The 23,209-nt window shown below is 38.7% G+C and overlaps 1 protein-coding gene across 15 annotated transcripts in view; it reads right to left on the bottom strand.

Annotated features, from left to right (window-relative positions):
* WNK1 (WNK lysine deficient protein kinase 1) overlaps positions 1-23,209 on the bottom strand; it is a 129,891-nt gene that overhangs the window by 73,397 nt on the left and 33,285 nt on the right. For all 15 annotated transcript variants that reach the window (XM_070788670.1, XM_070788673.1, XM_070788671.1 and 12 more), the window contains exon 2: positions 882-1,054. In XM_070788670.1, the coding sequence (XP_070644771.1) occupies positions 882-1,054 (173 nt within the window). The remainder of the gene's footprint in view (positions 1-881; positions 1,055-23,209) is intronic.

Below are 23,209 nucleotides of genomic sequence, written 5' to 3'. Positions count from 1 at the left end.
TTAAAAAAACTACTGTGTACTGACAGAATGACAACCCACTAAGTATTCAAACCAGAAAAAGAATCTCAAGAAGATACACACAACTATTACCAATTTTCCTTAATTTCACAAATTTCCTTAATTCATTCAAATATTTATCGAGTCTCAGGTACAGTACCAGGGAGCACAGTCTAAGAAAAGAAAAAGACATGTGAATAAGAAGAATCCTGGACAACTTAGAATAAAGATGTTGCCATAAATATTAGAAAAGTTGGAAGGGAAATTAGAATTTGCAGGGAGAGATAATCTGTTGGCTTTTCACATGTCACTTTTATGCATCCACGGGCACAGGCACAGGGGTACATCCAGGAGACCCAGGACTATCCATACTTGACCTATCCATATTCCTGGAAGAGGTGATTGATCTAACTGTTTTGGCTTCAATTTCTGATGCTCCTGTGGGAAACTGAATTATCTGTATAAATGTCACAATACAATTGGCATTCAATACAAAATTTGCAAGGACATAGCAAAAACTGCCCAATATGAAGTGATAAAATAAATTGGTAAAACTTGTCAATAAGCTTCAGCTTCATTTCAACCACTAGAGGGCTCCCTTGTCACTTGATTTCTGATCTCTCAGCCACTCAACTTTAGAAAGGGCATTCACCATGACTTAAAAGTAACTAGGCTTATTCTGTGACAACGTCTCAGTTAATACTTACCAACACATAATTACCAGACCACTTTATACACCAGAGGACCTTGTGAGCAGGGAATGTGCTCCCATACTAACGTTTCCTCCTTAGGATGTTGGGCAACAAGAACTGATAAGGCCTGAAATAAGAGATTCAAGTTCTCTTCTATTTCCTCGTCAGCTTTTCTAACAGTGATAAACTTACGTTTTAAGAGTTCCAGATGTCATCAGTTCAGTCACCAACACAATGCACTTCTTTCCCTTTACTGTGGATTCCCAGGAATCATAGAATCGAACAATATTGGGATGCTGAAGACCCTTTAACATTTCAGCCTCTTCTTTAAATCGCTGCCTCTCAGACTTTGTTAACTTTCGATCCTATAATCAAAAAGCAAAAGAGAATATGATTTAAGATTAGGAGTTTGGGACTAAAATAGGTATACACTACCATATTTAAAGCAGATAACCAAAGGACCTACTGTATAACACAGGGAACTCTGCTCAATATTCTGTAATAAACCAAAAAGGAAAAGAACTTGAAAATGGATACATGTATAACTGAATCACTTTGCTGTATATCTGAAACTTAAAAAAAAAAACCAGAATATGGTTTAAAATAAAAAAAACACACCAAGCCACATAGTCACACTTAGATGCTAAACATGTGCTATATTATAATGACCAACAATGTTAAAATAAAACATCCTAACACTGAAGTTGGGAGAAGGCAATGGCACCCCACTCCAGTACTGTTGCCTGGAAGATCCCATGTATGGAGGAGCCTGGTAGGCTGCAGTCCATGGGGTCGCTAAGAGTCGGACACGACTGAGCGACTTCACTTTCACTTTCCACTTTCATGCATTGGAGAAGGAAATGGCAACCCACTCCAGTGTTCTTGCCTGGAGAATGCCATGGACGGAGAAGCTTGGTGGGCCGCAGTCCATGGGGTCGCACAGAGTCGGACACGACTGAAGCGACTTGGCAGCAGCCGCAGCAACACTGAAGTTACTAATAATAACTTCATCAGCCTGTTACGGGGAGTATGAGAACAGGCTAAACTGTATTTAAGAAAACTCTCGATTATAAGGTCACGCTTGAGATTATTTTACTATCTTCACGGTTAATGTGTGCTTCAGATACACAGTTTTTAGGTACCGTTAATTTACCAATTCCAAGGTAAGTCACCTATTGACAGAGACATGCAATTTAATAATGAAACAAGATTGCATTTTGGAAGTAGTGAGATCTTAATTTCTCCCCTCTCCCCCACAAGGAAATTGAGGGATGACTGTGTATGCCTTCATTTCATAGGACTGTTATAAGAAGTAATCTACTAGGCATGTTTCTATCATATATTTAAAGTGCCTGGCACTTTACGGGTTAATTCACTTCTTATCTGAGATAAATGGAGAAAAGCACTTAATCTGATGTTCTTCCTTTAACAAAGCACCATACACACAAACTCTGCATTGCCCTGTAAATTAAAGTTTAAACTGTCAACTACCAAAGCACGTAATACATATTTTAACAAACTATTCCAGGCATACAATAACATAATGTGTTTAAACACTAAAGACGTAATGTAAACTCTCCTGTGTAACTAGATAGCCTTTCCCATTGCTGCCCTTGAATAACTCTTGGTAAAGAATCCGCCTGCAATGCAGGAGATTCCAGTTTGATTCGTGGGTTGGGAAGATTCATTGGAAAAGCAATAGGCTACCCATTCCAGTATTCTTGGGCTTCTTTTGTGGCTCAGTTGGTAAAGAATCTGACTGCAATCTAGGAGACCTGGGTTCGATCCACCAGTACTAGTACCCACTTCCACTACTACTACTACTGTTACTATTACTACTACCCTGATTAGATATACCATTCCTATCTTAAAATACCACACTAGGCATTCTTTGAAATTACACTAGTCATTAGATCTTCTAGGAGAGCTTATAAATATATACATTAATAATGCATACTATATCACAAATTCAAAAGGTTTAATAACTATTTTAATACAATTTGTTTTCAATATACAGCCTTGACGTACTCCTTTTCCTATTTGGAACCAGCCTGTTGTTCCATGTCCAGTTCTACCTATTGCTTCCTAACCTGCACACAGATTTCTCAAGAGTCAGGTTAGGTGGTCTGGTATTCCCATCTCTTTCAGAATTTTCCAGTTTGTTGTGATCCACACAGTCAAAGGCCTTGGCATAGTCAATAAAGCAGAATGATCCAACAGATGTTGGCAATTTGATCTCTGCTTCCTCTGCCTTTTCTAAAACCAGCTTGAACATCTGGAAGTTCATGGTTCACGTACTGTTGAAGCCTGGCTTGGAGAATTTTGAACATCACTTTGCTAGTGTGTGAGATGAGTGCAATTGTGTGGTAATTTGAGCATTCTTTGGCATTACTTTTCTTTGGGATTGGAATGAAAATTGACCTTTTCCAGTCCTGCGGCCACTGCGGAGTTTTCCAAATTTGCCGGCATATTGACTGCAGCACTTTCACAGCATCATCTTTTGGGATTTGAAATAACTCAACTGGAATTCCATCACCTCCACTAGCTTTGTTTGTAGTGATGCTTCCTAAGGCCCACTTGCCTTCACATTCCAGGATGTCTGGCTCTAGGTGAGTGATCACACCATGATTACCTGGGTCATGAAGATCTTTTTTGTATAGTTCTTCTGTATATTCTTGCCACCTCTTAATAGCTTCTGCTTCTGCTAGTTCCATCCCATTTCTGTCCTTTATTGAGCCCATCTTTGCATTTGGTATCTCTAATTTTCTTGCCGATCTCTAGTTTTTCCCGTTCTACTGTTTTCTTCTATTTCTTTGCACTGATCACTGAGGAAGGCTTTCTCATCTCTCGCTATTCTTTGGAACTCTGCATTCAAATGGGTATATCTTTCCCTTTAAACCATGCCTCTTAGTCAACAAGACTGGCAACTGTCCCAGAAAAACCTCAGTGTCAATTCACTTTTCCTACTCTGGTTTCTAGTTTCTTCTTAGTTTTTAAACCTTGGAAATCATCCTGACATCCCCACAAGCTCAACTATGCATTTAAAAGGATAGGATTTTGTAGTTCTTCTCATTAAAATTTTCAAAGTATCTGGTATTATACAGTGGGAAGAATTTTCAGCTTGTTTCATTTTCCATTTACTGACAATAGTGTTTATTAATGTATGTTTTATTAAAAAACTATTGTTTACCATATATTCTTACACGTCCTCATTTCAGGAAACTATTCCAAAAAGAAAACCTAGATCACCTGTTAACTCTCATACATTACTGCTGAATTATGAAAACTTAAAGAAACTGTAACGTTAATCTACTCTCAGAACAATCAGAAGACTAATCACACATGAGCCAAATGAATTATAATATTCTACCTACCATTAAGTAATATTTAATTTTTATATTTTCATATATAGTCTACTACTTGTCTTGGTAAGTACTCTTATTTTCTGAGGCATACAACATTCATTTCAGTTTTAGCGATTATTGTCTCTCTTCATAAATGGTTAATTAGATTTTAAATACTTGAGTACCCTGTGTCAGGCAATAGGATACGACAAACGTAAGAGACAAGTTTCCTGCTAGTCTAGACCTTCCAATGTAAGAGGCAGAGGCATTAACTTAATAGATATTAAAAAGAGAAAACATTTTTATTTGTATTTATAAAGAGAGTACTTCGAGAGCAAGTACTGGATATAAGACCCAATTCTGTGTGCACAAGCTAGTGTTGTCCCCCACCATAGCAGGCTACCCTAAGCACTGAGATCATGGGCATGGAGCTCTAGTGTTAGAATACCCAAAATGCTTAAGACCGCAAGAGTCTGCAGAAAGTGCTAAAGGCAAACTCGGAAATGCAGGATATAGACTGGAGGCAAGGAGGCTCAGAACTTTAATAACGGTGAGCTACGAGATTTAAACTTATTCACTTAAATGTGTTTATTCAACCAGAGTTTAGAGCCTCTGGAAAGTGTATCACTTACAGTAGACCACTGCAGCTGAAACTTGGAATTTACATTGTACCGGATAAGGTAGTTTACAGTACTTAATAGTAAACAAAATGTTTTCTCTCAACTGGTATAGCCAGAAACTGTCACTAGAGGTTAACCAAGACTGTAGCATACTCTACATTGTTACTTAAATTTTAATTTATAATCTACATAAAGATTGTTTCTATGCTATCCACAAGTGTTTTAACATATACAAGACTTGTAAACCTTTTCTCCAGAAAACTCAAACCAAAGTAATTTATTCATGTCTTTCTCTACTGCCTCCATCCTATTTCATTCAAGCTGTCACGATCTCCCTCTGGATTTCTGCAGTAAACCTACTAGCTGTTTCCACACATCTAATCTTATTACCCCTGTACAATGTGTATTCCACTCTGTCCAAATACAGTCAGAATATTTTAACATCAATTTAATCAATTCTATGGTATGCCCACTTCATCGATTCTTAGAAATGTCATTTTCCACATTTTTAACATCTCTGAAATTAGAGTGCATCATACAACTGGAATCTTAGACTCAGTGAAGTACTGTATGTCATAATCCTGTTTAAAACTCTCTACTAGCTTTCTGCAGCCTTTAGGATAAAGGTAGAAAACCCCCATGACCTACGAGGTCCTACACAATACAACCCTTGCCCACTCTCAGAGCCTTCTTTCTTGTCACTCTCATGCTTCCTTTCTCAAGCATGCCATGCCTCTTCCCATTCAGGTCCCTCACACATGCTTCCTTCTATACAGGATGCCCTCCCGTGGGCCTTTTATGCCCGGTTAATGTCCAGTCATTCACACACGGACAGCACTGTTGACTGCCCCCTACTCTAGGTTATATCATCCCCTCCTGCCTATCTGTACAGTGACATGAACTATCTATATGCCTCTTTCAGAGCTCTTAGTCACAAGTAATATTATAGTGAGGCTTATTCTAAAAGCGGTGACAAAATGCCTTTTCAGGGTTCTATCTTTAGCATCTGACAACTTAGCATTGTTCAGCTGCCATGTGTTAAATGAATTCATGAATGTGCTTTCCAAAAACTAAAGTGTGTGTACATTCTTCACAAGTAGTTAGCACTTCCTCAGGAATAAAATAAATTCTTACGACTTAAAAGAAAGGTAAGGATTAAATTTGGGCCTCTGAGACTCAGTAACTTAACACAACTCAAACACTACGACCAATCTGCAAAGGTCAAGGCTGCCACCATTTTGATTTTTAAAAGGATTTGTTAAAAGCCATTGTAAAAAGTCTGCCAACTACTCATTTATAGGAAAATATAAAGGGGGGGGGGGTGCGCTAGTAACGAAACAGGGACTTCTTCCTCAACAAAAATCTACAACCAATTTTCTTCTACAGAATAAATACGCTGAATGCAACTTTTATCTAATTTTGCCTCAAAGTCATCTATACTGTAAATGGAGACTATTTTATGTGTCTATTATAGATTTTTATCCTACCTGAAAGCTATTGATGACTTATTTTAAGGGAACCTTCTTTAACATTAGAAATATGAGAACAGGACTTCCCTGGTGGTCTAGAGGTTAACTTGGAATGCAGGGGACATTGGTTTGCTTCCTGGTTCAGGAAGATTTCTACATCCCGAGAAGCAACTAAGCCCATAAGCTACAATTACTGAGAGCACCTGCAGCAACTACTGAGCCAGCACCTGATAACTACTAAAGCCCTCAGGCCCTAGAGCCTGTGCTCTGCAACAAGAGAAGCCACCACAATGAGAAGCCCACACACCATCAAGTAGCCCCACTTGCTGCAACTAGAGAAAAGCTCATGTGCAGCAATGTAACACTCACCACACCCCCAAAATTAATATAGATTAAATTAAAAAAAAACTATGAATACATATTACCGACTAAGTAGGGAAAAAGTCCAACCAAGTAATTTGGTGTTTCTTTCAATAATCTGTTAACTTGTTCTATCTATAAGACTTCTTAATCTAGGACAATTTCACATCTCAGAGAACTACACTATTTTAGCATCCACAAGAATTTGTAAAACAATGTAAAAGAGATGAAAACTAACAGAAGCACACAGACCATAAGCACACCTGGGGCTTCTTAATTAATATTTGTCAAGTGTTTGCTATTTGCACCAACTGGTTGTTTTACTTCTGTTCCCATTCTCAGAAAACCCATGAGATACAGAAATTTAGAGTCTCCCTCAAATTCACAATGAGAAGCAGAAGCACAAATTAAATGAAGATTTGATTCATAGCTCATGTTCCATTCACTAAACTAGACAAACATATCTTAATTTTTATATAGCTCCTAGAACATTTTTCTTCTCAGAAGAGCCATGTTGATATTTGTTATTAACTAGGGATCACTGAAAAGAACTAGGCACTTTACTAAATTATAAACTACAGTTGAAGGTAAAATAAGAGGAGTATATATTGTTTAAATACTATCATTTGTCAAATGTAACAAAAAAGAAGTAAACTCACAGATACAGAGAACACACTTGTGGTTACCACCGGGGGAGGGGGCCAGTATGGCGTTGGGGGCGGGGGGGGGGGAGTACAAACTGCTGCGTATGTGACAGGCTATACAGATGTGCTGTACAACACAGGAAATACAGCCAATATTTTGTAATAACTGTAAATGGACTGTAACCTTTAAAAGTTATATAAAAAAGAGAGACTTGGACACTTAAAAAAAACATTGCTAAGTGACAAATTATCATGAAGTCAATGGTAAAATTTATTTTTTATTTTATTTTTTGGCCACACCATGCAGCATGTGAGATCTTAGTTTCCTGAGCAGGGACTGAACTCAAGGCCCCTGCATTAGGAGCAGAGTCTTAACCACTAGGGAAGTCCCTATTTCTAACTCTAAGTATCAAAGAAAATTTCGAGCAGATTAACACAGCTGTTGCTTTTTGGCATCTTTTTCTCCAACACTATCAAACTGGGTATTTCTGGGGGCTTGCTACACTATCCCTACTGCAACACTCATTACCTTCGGTGTAAATGAGAGCTGATGCAGCTAACCCACTCTATTCGTTTCATTCATTTCTTTCCACCTACATAAAATTGTTTTGACAGGCTAAATGAACAAAACCAAGGATCACTGTCACATGGCCTCCCATAACATGCACAGTTCCAGGCAGCTGGGGGTGGAGGTGGGGAGCCTAACAACAAGTGAAACAACCGTTCATCTCAGTGCCGTCCAAATAACAGTGCTCAGGAGATTATTTGCTGATGCAATTTCTTCTTGGGTGAGAAATGCAATGTAGAATGACCTACAGCAATTTGACTCTCCAGTTCCTTGCTCTGTATATTTTAAACATCCTCTGGAAGCATTTTCTCATTCCCTAAATTTCAGTATTCTCTAAAACAGCAATCCTATGCCTTCCTATTGATTATTTTATCAGCCCCAGAAACAAACCTTCCAAACAAATTGCTTAACTGAAACAGTGAGCTTGATTTTCATAAAATCAAATCAGAAATATTTCCTCTATTAGTTAATTAACATCTGTACCCCCAGAAAATTTGACACTTGAGACTTATTAACATTTAAACTTCTATGCATTTTATTTTTAGCAATATTCAAAATTTTACTACTAAAATAAGAACACATATGATAAGTCTACCCATCAAAATATGGGTGGAGAGCAGTGTCTGGAGCTCCTTGATTAGAGTATGTGAGGTCAATGCTGGAGTCCTCCCTGTTTATCACTGTCTGCACCACACTGACTTCACACAGCCCTGAGCACCTACTCCATCTTTTACAGTGATACGAATTGCTGGGTGTTGGAATATGGAAATAAAAACTTGTCTTCAGGCATAGAGAACAGCAGTTTGAACCACTGTTTGGGCCCATGCAGCATGGGTTCCAGTAAATATTTACCAAAAATTTAAATTATTATTCTGTATTTTGAAAGAAAGTTATCACATAAAGTTATCACGTAAATGACTAAGTCCAGATTCCTCTTTTACACAGGCCTTCATGGTCTAAAATAACAATTCAAAGATAGTATTTGAATTGAAATACTTAACAAAGAAAAGTATTTTGTACTCTTAAAGTCTTCTATCTACTAAATACTTTGCTTTTTAACTACAGGTAACATCTTCTTCTTCTTGAAAATCCCCAAATAATCAGACTTGAGGCTTGAAGGCTTGAGGAAAGGTGGGGAAAATAACTAATAGAAGCAAAATAATGATGCTCATGCAAAAACTCTTAACTGTTAACAACAACAACAAAGATTAATAGGGCTTTTAAGGTGTTGTGAAATACCCTGTGAAAATTAAACCTGAGTTTTACACGGCCAAATCTACAGAGTAAAGCCATGGTGGCTCAGTGGTAAAGAACCTGCCTGCAGGAGACACGGGTTTGATCCCTGGGTCGGGAAGATCCCCTGGAGGAGGAAATGACAACCTACTTCAGTATTCTTGTCTACTAAATCTCATGGCCAGAGGAGCCTGGCTGACTATAGTCCATGGAGTCGCAAGAGTCGGACATGACTGAGCGACTAAACAACAAATTCCTTCTACAAATTTCATTATGACCTTCCAATATGATACCCTTAGGAACAGGGTCTATCCTGTAGAGAAGAGAGTCTATTTGAATTTTCCTCAATAGGTCAAGTCATCAAAAGAAGAGCAAAAAAGAACCTAGCTGTTCTAACTCCTCCTCCACTGCTCCCTTCTCCCTCTGGCTCATCTTTATTCGCATTTTATTTTCTTACAAAACGTTCTCTGTTTCAAAGCAGGAAGAAAAAATAACCTACTTACACAAGAAAGTCTAGAGTGCTCTCTCAAACCAGACTTGTGCTAATTTATTTAATAGTTCTACCATTAAGCATCCTCCACGTCATCCCAAATCTGGGCCACAAATAAGTAAACGTGGGGCTTGAGATTCTCACCACCCTTCTTTTTTCAGAGGCACAAAACCAAAAGGAAATAAAAAATATCTAAAGCCTGGTACATATAGAAAGCTTTATGTTAAGACTAAAAAATGTAGCAGATACTTGTAATAGCTGAACCACAAAAGAATAAACATATTTAGTCCTATCAGAAAATAGCTATTTTCACTAAATGACTTACAATATCTATTGTTTATAATACAGCAAAATTCAGAACACTACCTAGTCTCATAAATAGGTTTCATTGAGATAAATTAGATTTATCTGAATGTGAATGCAGTTAACTGAGAGGGCTAAATTCCAATGGTTATCGGGTAGGAACTTATTCTAAAACTTTCTAAGCAAAGAAAAGAAGGCCAAGGGGGGACAAGGAGAGTTGAAGGTGGATGCAAAGATCAAAAAACTCTTGATAATTTACAGGAAGAAAATTTTACACTTCAGAGACAAAAGTTACTCTGCAATGGATACCGAAAACAAAGTCCAAATGAAATGGGGTTGATGTATGGTCACCAAGGGAGAGACCAACGAAACAAAACTTAGTGGGTCATCCTGGTAAGAACTGGCCAGCATTGGGAACTTAAATGTGGTGGGTACACATCACAAAACAGCAAGAGTTTTATCACAGAATTCAGAGTCTGATATCCAAACTGTTTTGTTTTGTTCAGGAAAGAAGTCAATAAAGTCCAGTCCAGTATATAAGAACACGGGCTTCCCTGATGGCTCAGTGATAAAGAACCACCTGCCAATGCAGGAAACTCGGATTCCATCCCTGGGTTGGGAAGATCCCCTGGAGAAGGAAATGGCAACCCCCTCCAGTATTACTACCTGGTAGATCCCATGGACAGAGGAGCCTGGTACAGTCCACGGGGTCACAAAGAGCCAGACACGACTAAGCATGTAAAAATACAATGCGTGAGCTTTTCTACGTGCCTGACAAGATATTAATCCAAGAAAATTAGAACAAAGCCAAAAAACTTTTAATTAAAAAAAAGGAGAGAAGACTCTTTAACATAGCCATTCATATGAACTTTAAATACTTATATACCCTCTTTTCTTCTAAAATCCTCTCATTAGCTCAGCCTTAACCTCTCTCTTTACCATACCCACTTCCGAGGCAGTGAATTCATACTTAACTTTACAAGGAAACTCAGAAGTACAGACAGCAGTAAGATTTGAAGAGTAAGGAATGAAAAACAAACCCAGAAAGCCTGATTTGCACAAGTACATCCATCTTTAGAGTTTTATATTGAGAATGAATACTTGATATCCTCATGCTTATCAAGGTCAAGACTATTTTAATGTACTGTTTTACCAATTCTGGAGTACAAATTATTATTTACAAATGTCTACTGGACATTTTACAGTCAAAACTTCGATGTATCTCCTACTCTACAAAGTTTCTTCCACAAATCAGCTTATCCACTTCAATTTCCTTGTTTCTCTCTGTCTTTCCAAGTAGTAAAGGTGGAATCTCCTTTAATCTCTGAAATTTCATCATTTTCCACGTGTCCTTTACATTATTGCAACCCAGTAAAAGGTATAACTACGTCCTATCAAAAAATCTATCGCCTAATTACGCTTTTTTCCACCTCATTCTATCCTTTAGATTCATATGTTCTCCAAAATACTTTTTAATCACACCAAGTCCCCTGCTCTGAAATAGTAAGTGTAAAATTAGCCAGTCAATTTTGCCTCATTACAAGAATCCTCTGGGGTAGCCAAGGATTCTCATGCACTGCCCTCACCCTAGTGAATCAATCAACAGGGGAAAGAATTTCTTACAACCACTAAGTTTGGGAAACCCTCGGGTACATCAAATCCATGTTCCAAAGCCACTCAGATCCAACTTTTCTTCTACACTTTCCAAAACAACCCATACAGGTAGGAATGAATACTGTGATCCACACAGCATACTCATCTCTTCTTCTGCACTCCTGTAACTAAAGAAACTGCCATGAGTTTTCTTGCTGTAAAATGCAAACATCATCCTTCTTGACTAAGTTATTCTGAGGAATCGACATACTGCATGCAAACTTTTAAAACTGTGAAAATCATTACACAAAAGAACAGAATTTTTATGTCAGATACTTCATTCATAGGGATTTATTCGATATATATTCATGAATACAATTCACAGTTGGCCAATTTTACACTGCAGTGGAATAGACTACTGAAGAAGTCATCTGGAGAAGTTAGCATTTTCTTAATTTGGGACTGCAAGACATATCAAGAATGGGTAAAACAATTCTGGAACCTGAAGTCAAGTGGACCTTAAGAAGCATCACTATGAACAAAGCTAGTGGAGGTGACGGAATTGAATTCCAGCTGAGCTATTTCAAATCCTAAAAGATGATGCTGTTCAAGTGCTGCAGTCAATATGCCAGCAAATTTGGAAAACTCAGCAGTGGCCACAGGACTGGAAAAAGTCAGTTTTCATTCCAATCCCAAAGAAAGGCAATGCCAAAGAATGTTCCAACTACCACACAATTGCACTCATCTCACACACTAGCAAAGTAATGTTCAAAATTCTCCAAGCTAGGCTTCAACAGTACATGAACTGTGAACTCCCAGAGGTTCAAGCTGGTTTTAGAAAAGGCAAAGGAACCAGAGATCAAATTGCCAACATCCACTGGAACATCGAAAAAGCAAGAGAGTTCCAGAAAAATATCTACTACTGCTTTACTAACTACACCAAAGCCTTTGACTGTGTGGATCACAACAAAATGTGGATTATTCTTCAAGAGATGGGAATACCAGACCAACTGACCTACCTCCCGAGAAATCTGCATGCAGGTCAAGAAGCAACAGTGAGAACTGGACATGGAACAACAGACTGGTTCCAAACTGGGAAAGGAGTATGTTAAAGCTGTATACTGTCACCCTGCTTATTTAACTTACATGCAGAGTATGTCATGTGAAATGCCGGGCTGGATGAAGCACAAGCTGGAATCAAGATTGCCAGAAGAAATATCAATAACCTCAGATACGCAGATGACACCACCCTTATGGCAGAAAGTAAGAAGAACTAAAGAGCCTCTTGATGAAAGTGAAAGAGGAGAGTGAAAAAGTTGGCTTAAAAGTCAACATTCAAAAAAAAAAAAGTCAACATTCAGAAAACTAAGATCATGGCATCTGGTCCCATCACTTCACAGCAAACAGATGGGGAAACAATGGAAACAGTGATAAAGACTTAATTTTGGGGGGCTCCAAAATCACTGCAGATGGTGACTGCAGCCATGAAATTAAAAGATGCTTGCTCCTTGGAAGAAAAGCTATGACCAACCTAGACAGCATATTAAAAGGTCTGTCTACTCAAAGCTATGGTTTTTCCAATAGTCATGTACGATGTGAAGGTTGGACTATAAAGAAAGCTGAGCGTTGGAGAAGACTCTTGAGAGTCCCTTGGACTGCAAGGAGATCAAACCAGTCCATCCTAAAGGAAATCAGTTCTGAATATTCACTAGAAGGACTGATGCTGAAGCTGAAACTCTATCCAATACTTTGGCCACCTGATGTGAAGAACTGACTCACTTGAAAAGACTCTGATGCTGGGAAAGACTGAAGGCAGGAGGAGAAGGGGATGACAGAGGATGAGACGGTTGGATGACATCACTGACTCAATGGACATGAGTTTGAACAAGCTCCAGGAGTTGGTGAAGGACAGGGAAACCTGGCATACTGCAGTCATGGGGTCATGAAGAGTAAGGCACGACTCAGTGACTGAAGTGAACTGAAAAAAATTCTGTGCTCGACTTAGAGAATGAATTACAAATTTATATACATATGAAAGTGAAAGAAAGTGTTAGTCATTCAGTCGTGTTGGACTCTTGGTGACCCCATGAACTGTAGCCCACCAGACTCCCCTATCCATGGAATTCTCCAGACAAAAATACTGGAATGGGTTGCCATTTCCTTCTCTAGGGGATCTTCCTGATCCAGGGATCAAACCCAGGTCCTCCTGCATTGCAGGCAGATTCTTTACTGTCTGAGCCATGGGTTTCCCAAGTTATATGTGTATATTCTGGTTCAACTAGTTGAACAGAAGATTTAAGGCAGTTTGCTTTTTTAATTAACTACATTAGCAACCAGATGATAACCTAAGTGGCAGTTTATAAATTCAAGTCATTGTTAATTTTGTTAATAAACTAAGTTTGGCTGTAAGCAGGTTGGCATGCCCTAAAATGTCAGCAAATTTCCCAATTAGTTACTCTGAATTCCTTTAGCAGTTAAAGGGAGTATTTCTGCAGTTATCATTTGTAATTAAAGACATTCTCATAGGAATAAAGTATTTATAAAGGAAAACTGCATTACAACTGCAAAATAAACATTAATTTGATTTCAGTTTAATTTGAAAAACTGAAAGTATATTTTGATTTTATAGTTAAGATCTATAAAACACAAGGAATATATATTGTTTTCTACTTACACAAATAATATGTTAACAATTTAAGTTAACTTCAAACCCATTAGGAGGCTACCATAAAAACAAAAAACAAGAACAACTTAGAAATTTAAATGTTAGCAAAAATACAGAGAAACTGGAACCTTTGGGCATTATTGATAGAAATATAAAATGGTATAGCCACTGTGGAAAAGTGTGGCAAATTTACTCAAAAATCTAAACAGAATTAGCATATAATCCAGCAATTCCACCTTTAGGTTTATACCCAAAGAAACTGAAGCTGAGACTCACACAGATAACAACTTTTATACCACTGTTCATTGCAGCAGTATTCACAGTAGACATAGTGTGGAAACACCCCAACTGCCCAACAACAGATGAATGGAAAACAAAACCTGGTAAATATGTAAAATGGAATACTACTGAACCAAATAAAACTGTCGTATTTGTCAGTCATAATGACTGAATACAGTAGTATGAGTCAATCTTATGTACGACTGAATTATTTTCCTTTTCATGTCTTCTCCCAGCAGTGTGGAAGGTACCTTATTTCATTCTATCAGAGTTTCCTTTACTTGTCCAACAACACTCTTTGCCTTACATCTAGAGTCAGGCTCTCTGGAGTGCCTTACAGTAGTTTAAACCATGTTTACCACCTTCCTTACCTCTTCTTGCTACAGTTATCTGGAAATTGATTAATGCTTCCTTTTTGATTCCATAGACCATTCATCACAAATTCCCTTTACAGCCATGCTTACATTTTTAACAACTTCATTTATATTGTCAGTCATTATAAAATAGCTTCAATTCTCGATGCCTTAAGTCCTGTTTCAATACTCTAATTCCTTTAAATAGTACACGCCATGGTCTTCTGGGAGTCTGACTTTGCATCTTTAGTATTAATAAATAACTGTATTTCTCCACATGGACATTTATAAGCTGCCCTTTTTCCTAATCTTTAAAGTTCAATTATTTTGCTAGAGTCTTTGTCTAAGATGTGTATTTGTTGGTTTTTGATGAGAATGAAGTAATGAGTTCTTTCTGTCTGTATGCAAAGAACTTTTTTAACTCAGAAAAATCATCTTCTAGGCTATCAATTATTGGTCCCTTTAGAAACTCAACTATCCATAAATTGTTTCTCTCTTCTTTGAATTCACTTCTCATTGTTATTGACTTTCTGTGGCATCTGCTTTTTTTTTAAATGATATTCAATGTAGATTTAAATTCTGCTATTGTTGTCTTGAATTGTCTTCTCAAGCCCCCCTTAAAGTAGTCTTTCTTTCTCTCATGCCAGAAATCCAAGTTTCCATGCATCTTACTGAATATGTTAGCATTTTAATTTATACTTTTGGATCCTGCATGATTCTTCCGAATTCTCTTATACCCATGCTTTTTTCTTTTGGCTCTTTCTTGAACGAAGATCGATCTTCCAAACTTGTGTTTATAGCCCCACTGTGAGCCACACATATGGAAGGCAGGTGACTGGGAGGGGAAAAAAAATTGACAGCCATGCAGCAGGAAACCTGAATGCTAGAGAAAAGCTCAATGATTTTGTATTTTTTCTCTTTAAAATATTAAAAACTCATTGCCAAATTACAAGGTGATCAAAAAAGATGAAGCCAAAAATGTGGGGCGGGAGGGGAGAGGCGGGAGAGAGAAAAAGATTTAGAACTGTCAGTTCAGTTCAGTCACTCAGTCGTTGTGTCCGACCCCATGGACTGCAGCACGCCAGGCCTCCCTGTCCATCACCAACTCCCGGAGTTTATTCAAACTCATGTCCATTGAGTCAGTGATGCCATCCAACCATCTCATCCTCTGTCGTCCCCTTCTCCTTCCCCCTTCAATCTTTCCCAGCATCAGGGTAACTTTTCAAATGAGTCAGTTCTTCGCATCAGATGGCCAAAGTACTGGAGTTTCAGCTTCAGCATCAGTCCTTTCACCATACAAATAAATATGCCCCAGAAAAAAAAAAGAAAGAGAGAGAATAGGGAAAAAAAAAAACAGGAGTAAAAATCAGCACATTCCCCAAAGCAGCAAAACATTTACAAGGGTCCATTAACAAACTGCCCAACACAAAGGATGGCATAGAAAAGTTAAAAACAAAAAGGATGCTCATGAGAACCAATTATTCCAAGTTAATAGAGGCTGATAACAAATTTTTAAAGGATTTACGTGTGATATTATGGTTTTAGGATTCTTTCCATAATCTTTTCTAAAGGAAATCGACCATTTTTTCTTAGTATATTATATGACAGTAACCTTATTTTTATCCTAAATTTACTATTTAGTTCTCTTGTACATGCCTCATTTTAACAGACAACAGGTAGACCAATATATTAACACACTGTCCTTCATAATTTTATAGATTTTTCAGGTCATCCAATTTTGCTAAGCTCTGCCTTAAATAGTTCTTTCATAGACAGCTGACAATCTGGTAACTCAATGATTCTAAAAACCACAAAGAAAAGGTCTGACTTGTTCTTCATGACATAGCCCTTTAATGACTTGGCAACCGCCATCATTGCTAGACCCCAGAGATTTTATTCTTTAGATGGAGAGGGCTGGCTGTGCTCCACTGCTTCAAGTTTATTCCTTAGCAGTAGGAGGATGACACAAGTGTCTTGGCCTTATTTCTTAATTACAGTAGCTACAATGTATTACTCACCAAGAACTAGTTACCATACTAAAGAGTCCATATGTAGTCCCATTTATTCTGTGTATCAACCCGTTTAGGGAGATGCTATCATTATCTTCATCTTACAAATGAAGAAAATGGAGGCTTTTAATGACCTAGCTGGAATCTGAATCCAAATCATGTCTCTTTTCCTCAGTTCAGTTCAGTCGCTCAGTCGTGTCCTATTCTTTGCGACCCCATGAATCGCAGCACGCCAGGCCTCCCTGTCCATCACCAACTCCCGGAGTTCACTCAAGACTCACATCCATCCAGTCAGTGATGCCATCCAGCCAGTCTTTTCCTCAGACTTCCGTAAAAACTCCACAAGGACAGAATAGTCACAGAAAAATGGTTACCATTTTTAAAAGATGAATATATATTTGTGCAAAGGTCTGGAGAACCGGAAGCACATGAAAATGCAAAAAATACATGGTTGCCTCCGGGAATAGCAGTGAAAGCAGGACGACACAGACAAGGAGAAACTTTCAGGTTCTGTTGTAAACATCTGCATACAGCTTTATTATTAAACAATTCAAATTTATTCCTATGTGCATGGTTTTCTCTTACAAGAGTCACAGATTACAAAAATAATAAGAAAAAAAAAGTCTTATTAACCAGAAGTAAAATTACTATGGTTCTGTGCTAAGCTCTTCCACCTTTGTATCTTTGCTCTTCCTCAGCCTGTAACACATGTATTTCCCTCCCCGCCTTCACATGGCTAATTTCTTCCGCCAGAAAACGCATATATATGGAATTTAGAAAGACTGTAACAATAATCCTGTGTACGAGACAGCAAAAGAGACACTGATGTATAGAACAATCTTATGGACTCTGTGGGAGAGGGAGAGGGTGGGAAGATTTGGGAGAATGGCATTGAAACGTGTAAAATATCACGTATGAAACGAGTTGCCAGTCCAGGTTCGATGCACGATACTGGATGCTTGGGGCTAGTGCACTGGGACGACCCAGAGGGATGGTATGGGGAGGGGGGAGGGAGGAGGGTTCAGGCTGGGAAACACATGTATTCCTGTGGCGGATTCATTTTGATATTTGGCAAAACTAATACAATTATGTAAAGTTTAAAAATAAAATAAAATTTAAAAAAAAAATTTTTTTCAGATATTAAAAAAAAAAAGAAAAAGAAAACATCCTTGACAAACTCTTGCACTTTGAGGGGGAGGTAGGAAGTAGTAGTGCTTCGGATTTACCCAGATGGTTAAGAAAGTTCCTGTCCTTAGGAAGACAGACAGTTCAGTATAATGGGAAATCCTACAGTTCTTCTCTTCCATTGTGCGGACTCTGGCTACAAGGCTGAGTAAAATCAAACTGCTATTCCCAACTGAAGCCCAGTAGTGGGATATTATGACGCATATTTAAACCTGGACTAACAAATGATTTTCGATCCCCAAAAAATAAAGTCTGACACTGTTTCCACTGTTTCCCCATCTATTTCCCATGAAGTGATGGGACCAGATGCCATGATCTTTGTTTTTTCAATGTTGAGCTTTAAGCCAACTTTTTCACTCTCCACTTTCACTTTCATCAAGAGGCTTTTGAGTTCCTCTTCACTTTCTGCCATAAGGGTGGTGTCATCTGCATATCTGAGGTTATTGATATTTCTCCTGGCAATCTTGAATCCAGCTTGTGCTTCATCCAGCCCAGCGTTTCTCATGATGTACTCTGCATAGAAGTTAAATAAACAGGGTGACAACATACAGCCTCGACATACTCCTTTTCCTATTTGGAACCAGTCTGTTGTTCCATGTCCAGTTCTAACTGCTGCTTCCTGACCTGCATACAGGTTTCTCATAAGGCAGGTCAGGTGGTCTGGTATTCCCATCTCTTTCAGAATTTTCCACAGTTTATTGTGATCCACACAGTCAAAGGCTTTGGCATAGTCAATAAAGCAGAAATAGGTGTTTTTCTGGAACTCTCTTGCTTTTTCGATGATCCAGCAGATGTTGGCAATTTGATCTCTGGTTCCTCTGCCTTTTCTAAAACCAGCTTGAACATCTGGAAGTTCACGGTTCACATATTGCTGAAGCCTGGCTTGGAGAATTTTGAGCATTACTTTACTAGCGTGTGAGATGAGTGCAATTGTGTGGTAGTTTGAGCATTCTTTGGCATTGCCTTTCTTTGGGATTGGAATAAAAACCGACCTTTTCCAGTCCTGTGGTTACTGCTGAGTTTTCCAAATTTGCTGGCATATTGACTGCAGCACTTTCACAGCATCATCTTTCAGGATTTGAAACAGCTCAACTGGAATTCCATTACCTCCACTAGCTTTGTTTGTAGCGATGCTTTCTAAGGCCCACTTGACTTCACATTCCAGGATGTCTGGCTCTAGGTGAGTGATCACACCATCATGATTGTCTTGGTCATGAAGATCTTTTTGGTACAATTCTTCTGTGTTTTCCTGCCACCTCTTCTTAATATCTACTGCTTCTGTTAGGTCCATAACATTTGTGTCCTTTATTGAGCCCATCTTTGCATGAAATGTTCCCTTGGTATCTCTAATTACCTTGAAGAGATCTCTAGTCTTTCCCATTCTGTTGTTTTCCTGTATTTCTTTGCACTGATCGCTGAGGAAGGCTTTCTTATCTCTTCTTGCTATTCTTTGGAACTCTGCATTCAGAGTTTTTTTTTGGGGGTGGGGGGAGCCTCCAAAATCACTGCAGATGGTGACTGCAGCCATGAAATTAAAAGACGCCTACTCCTTGGAAGAAAAGTTATGACCAACCTAGATAGCATATTGAAAAGCAGAGACATTACTTTGCCAGCAAAGGTCTGTCTAGTCAAAGCTATGGCTTTTCCAGTAGTCATGTATGGATGTGAGAGTTGGACTGTGAAGAAGGCTGAGCGCCAAAGAGTTGATGCTTTTGAACTGTGGTGTTGGAGAAGACTCTTGAGAGTCCCTTGGACTGCAAGGAGATCCAACCAGTCCATTTTGCAGGAGATCAGCCCTGGGATTTCTTTGGAAGGAATGATGCTGAAGCTGAAACTCCAGTACTTTGGCCACCTCATGCGAAGAGCTGATTCACTGGAAAAGACCCTGATGCTGGGAGGGATTGGGGGCAGGAGGAGAAGGGGACGACAGAGGATGAGATGGCTGGATGGCATCACTGACTCGATGGACTTGAGTCTGAGTGAATTATCTGAGTTGGTGATGGACAGGGAGGCCTGGCGTGCTGCGACTCATGGGGTCGCAAAGAGTAGGACATGACTGAGCAACTGAACTCAACAAATGATTCCTGTATCACCACACATATAAAAATACAAAGACTAAAAACAGCCAACACTCTTGCAATTTAAGATTAGAAATGGAGAGAAAATTAACAGGAAAGGACATATCAGTCATTTTAATGTGTGTTAGCTGCTCAGTCGTGTACAACTCTTTGCAATGCCAAAGACTGTAGCCTGCCAGGCTCCTCTGTCCATGGGATTTCCCAAGCAAGAATACTGGAGTGGATTGCCATTTCCTTCTCCAGGGGGTCTTCCCAACCCAATCCAACCTGGGTCTCCTGCATTGCAGGCAGATTCTTTATCATCTGAGCCATCAGGGAAGCCCACTCATATTAATAGTTAATGTTATATACTTTAGTACAATGTTCTGTGCTAAATAAGCTACAGACAAGTTTATCTGCCCCACTCAATATTTTTCACAAAGTAAATAATAAATACCTGAAAACTAAAATGGCTGACCATTTTATGACAAGTTATGATGACAGTGATCAAGAAATTCAAGAAGACAAAGTGGTTGTCTGAGGAGGTCTTAAAAGAGCTAAGAAGAGAAGCAAACGGCAAAGGAGAAAGGGAAAGATATACTCAACTGAAGGCAGAATTCCAGCAAATAGCAAGGAGAGATAGGAAAGCCTTCTCAAGTGACCAACACAAAGAAAGAAAACAATGGAATGAGAAAGACTAGAGATCTCTTTAAGAAAATCGGAGATACCAAGGCAACAAACATTTCATACAAAGATAGGCGCAACAAAGGACAAAAACAGAAGGATCTAACAGAAGTAGAAGAGATTTTGAAAAGATGGCAGGAATACACTAAAGAACTATACAAAAAAGCTCCTAATGATCCACTTAACCACAATGGTGTGATCACTCACCCAGAGCCAGACATCCTTGACTGTGAAGTCACGTGGGCTTTAGGAAGCATCACTATGAACAAAACTAGTGGAGGTGATGGAATTCCAGCTGAGCTATTTCAAATCTTAAAAGATGATGCTGTTCAAGTGCTGCACTCAATATGCCAGCAAATTTGGAAAACTCAGCAGTGGCCACAGGACTGGAAAAGATCAGTTTTCATTCCAATCCCAAGGAAAGGCAATGCCAAAGAATGTACAATTGCACTCATTTCACATGTCAGCAAGATTATGCTCAAAATCCTTCAGGCCAGGCTTCAACAGTACATGAATCGAGAACTTCCAGATGTACCAGGTGGTTTTAGAAAAGGCAGAGGAATCAGAGATGAAATTGCCAACATATGCTGCATCACAGAAAAAGCAAGGGAATTCCGAAAAAACATCTGCTTCACTGACTATGCTAAAAGCCTTTGAGTGTGTGGATCACAACAAACTGTGGAATATTCTTCAAGAGATGAGAATACCATACCACATTACTTTCCTCCTGAAAACCCTGTATGCAGAACAAAAAGCAACAGTTAAAACTGGACATGGAACAACAGAGTGGTTCCAAACTGGGAAAGAATATGTCAAGGCTTATGTATACTGTCATCCTGCTTATTTATGTACTCTTCTATGCAGAGTACATCATGTGAAATGCCAGGCTGGATGAATCACAAGCTGGAATCAAGATTGCTAGGATAAATATCAATAACCCCAGATATGCAGATGACAATACCCATATGGCAGAAAGCAAAGAACTAAAGAGCCTCTTGATGAAAGTCAAAGAGGAGAGTGAAAAAGTTGGCCTAAAACTCAACATTCAAAAAACTAAGACCATAGTATCCAGTCCTATCACTTCATGGCAAACAGATGGGGAAAATGTGGAAACAGTGTCAGATTTCATTTTTCTTGGGCTCCAAAATCAATACAGAGGGTGACTGCAATCGTGAAATTAAGAGATGCTTAGAAGAATCGCTATGACAAACCTAGACAGTGTATTAAAATGCAGAGACATTACTTTACCAACAAAAGTCTGTATAGTCAAAGCTATGGTTTTTCCAATAGTCATGTATGGATGTGAGAGCTGGACCATAAAGATGACTGAGTGCCAAAGAACTGACGCTTTCGAACTGTGGTGTTGGAGAAGACTCCTGAGAATCCCTTGGACAACAAGATCAAACCAGTCAATCCTAAAGGATATCAACCCTGAATATTCATTGGAAGGACTGATGCTGAAGCTCCAGTACTTTGACTACCTGACGCAAAGAGCTGACTCCTTAGAAAAGACCCTGATGCTGGCAAAGACTGAAGGCAGGAGGAGAAGGGGGTGACAGAGGATGAGATGCCTGGATGGCATCATGACATGAGTTTGAGCAAATTCAGGGAAATAGTGAAGGACAGAAAAGTCTGGCATGCTATAGTTCACAGGGAGGCAAAAAGTTGGACATGACTTAGTGACTGAACACCACCAACACGATGGCTCAGACAATGAAGAATCAGCCTGCAGTGCAGGAGACCCAGAGTTAATCCCTGGACTGGAGGAATCCTGGAAGAAGGGAATGGGTACCCACTCCAGGATTCTTGCCTGGGAAATTGCATGGACAGAGGAACCTGGCAGACTCCAGTCCATGGGGTTGCAAAGAGTCTGACACGATTGAGCGACTAACACTGCATGCATGAAATGTACTCCCCCTCCTCCTTTTGCTTTTTTCTTTAAAAAACAAAACAAACAAAAAAAAAACCACCTCTTTCATGCAAAGTACCTCTTGGCCAAATATAAACTTGAACCAGAATTACAGAAAAGCACACATCTAGATTTTGGGTAAATTAAGGACTGTGTTGTACAAGAAGTTCTTACCATATAAGTCTTACAAACAACCAACGTTTATAACAGCATTCTGATATGGCTAAAATTTTGAGTATACACACGAAAATTTCCATTTAAGCCTATTTGTGTAGTAATTGCCTCTTTTTCTTAGTTACAAGAAACATTTTTAATATGTTTCATAATTAAAAACAATAAAACTCTATTACCAACATTTCTAGATTTCTTTTCCAAGTTTGCAACTTCATTAACAATATACTATGGTATTATGCCATCCACGAAATTTATAATACCCCACCAACCCTAACAGAAACAATTTTATGTCCCTTTTTAAAATACTAGCTCTCTATAATTTAAAAAGATCGAAAGACAATCATGTTTCGCATCTTAACAGCACATTTTCCTTGGTTTTCCACTGCAGCTGCAATTCATCACCCTAAACACCACAGTTTCTAAACCTAGCTCTGCTGCTGCCGCTAAGTCGCATCAGTCATGTCTGACTCTTTGCGACCCCATGGACTGTAGAAACCTAGCTCCACTCACCAAATAGTATCAAGCAAATCATTTAATCTTCTCGGATTTCTACATCTTCACCTCTAAAATTATAAGGACAA

Source organism: Bos indicus, chromosome 5, assembly GCF_029378745.1.
Source record: "Bos indicus isolate NIAB-ARS_2022 breed Sahiwal x Tharparkar chromosome 5, NIAB-ARS_B.indTharparkar_mat_pri_1.0, whole genome shotgun sequence".
Taxonomy (NCBI): domain Eukaryota; kingdom Metazoa; phylum Chordata; class Mammalia; order Artiodactyla; family Bovidae; genus Bos; species Bos indicus.
Note: the sequence above shows the minus strand (reverse complement) of the source record. Positions and strands in the feature narration are given on the sequence as shown.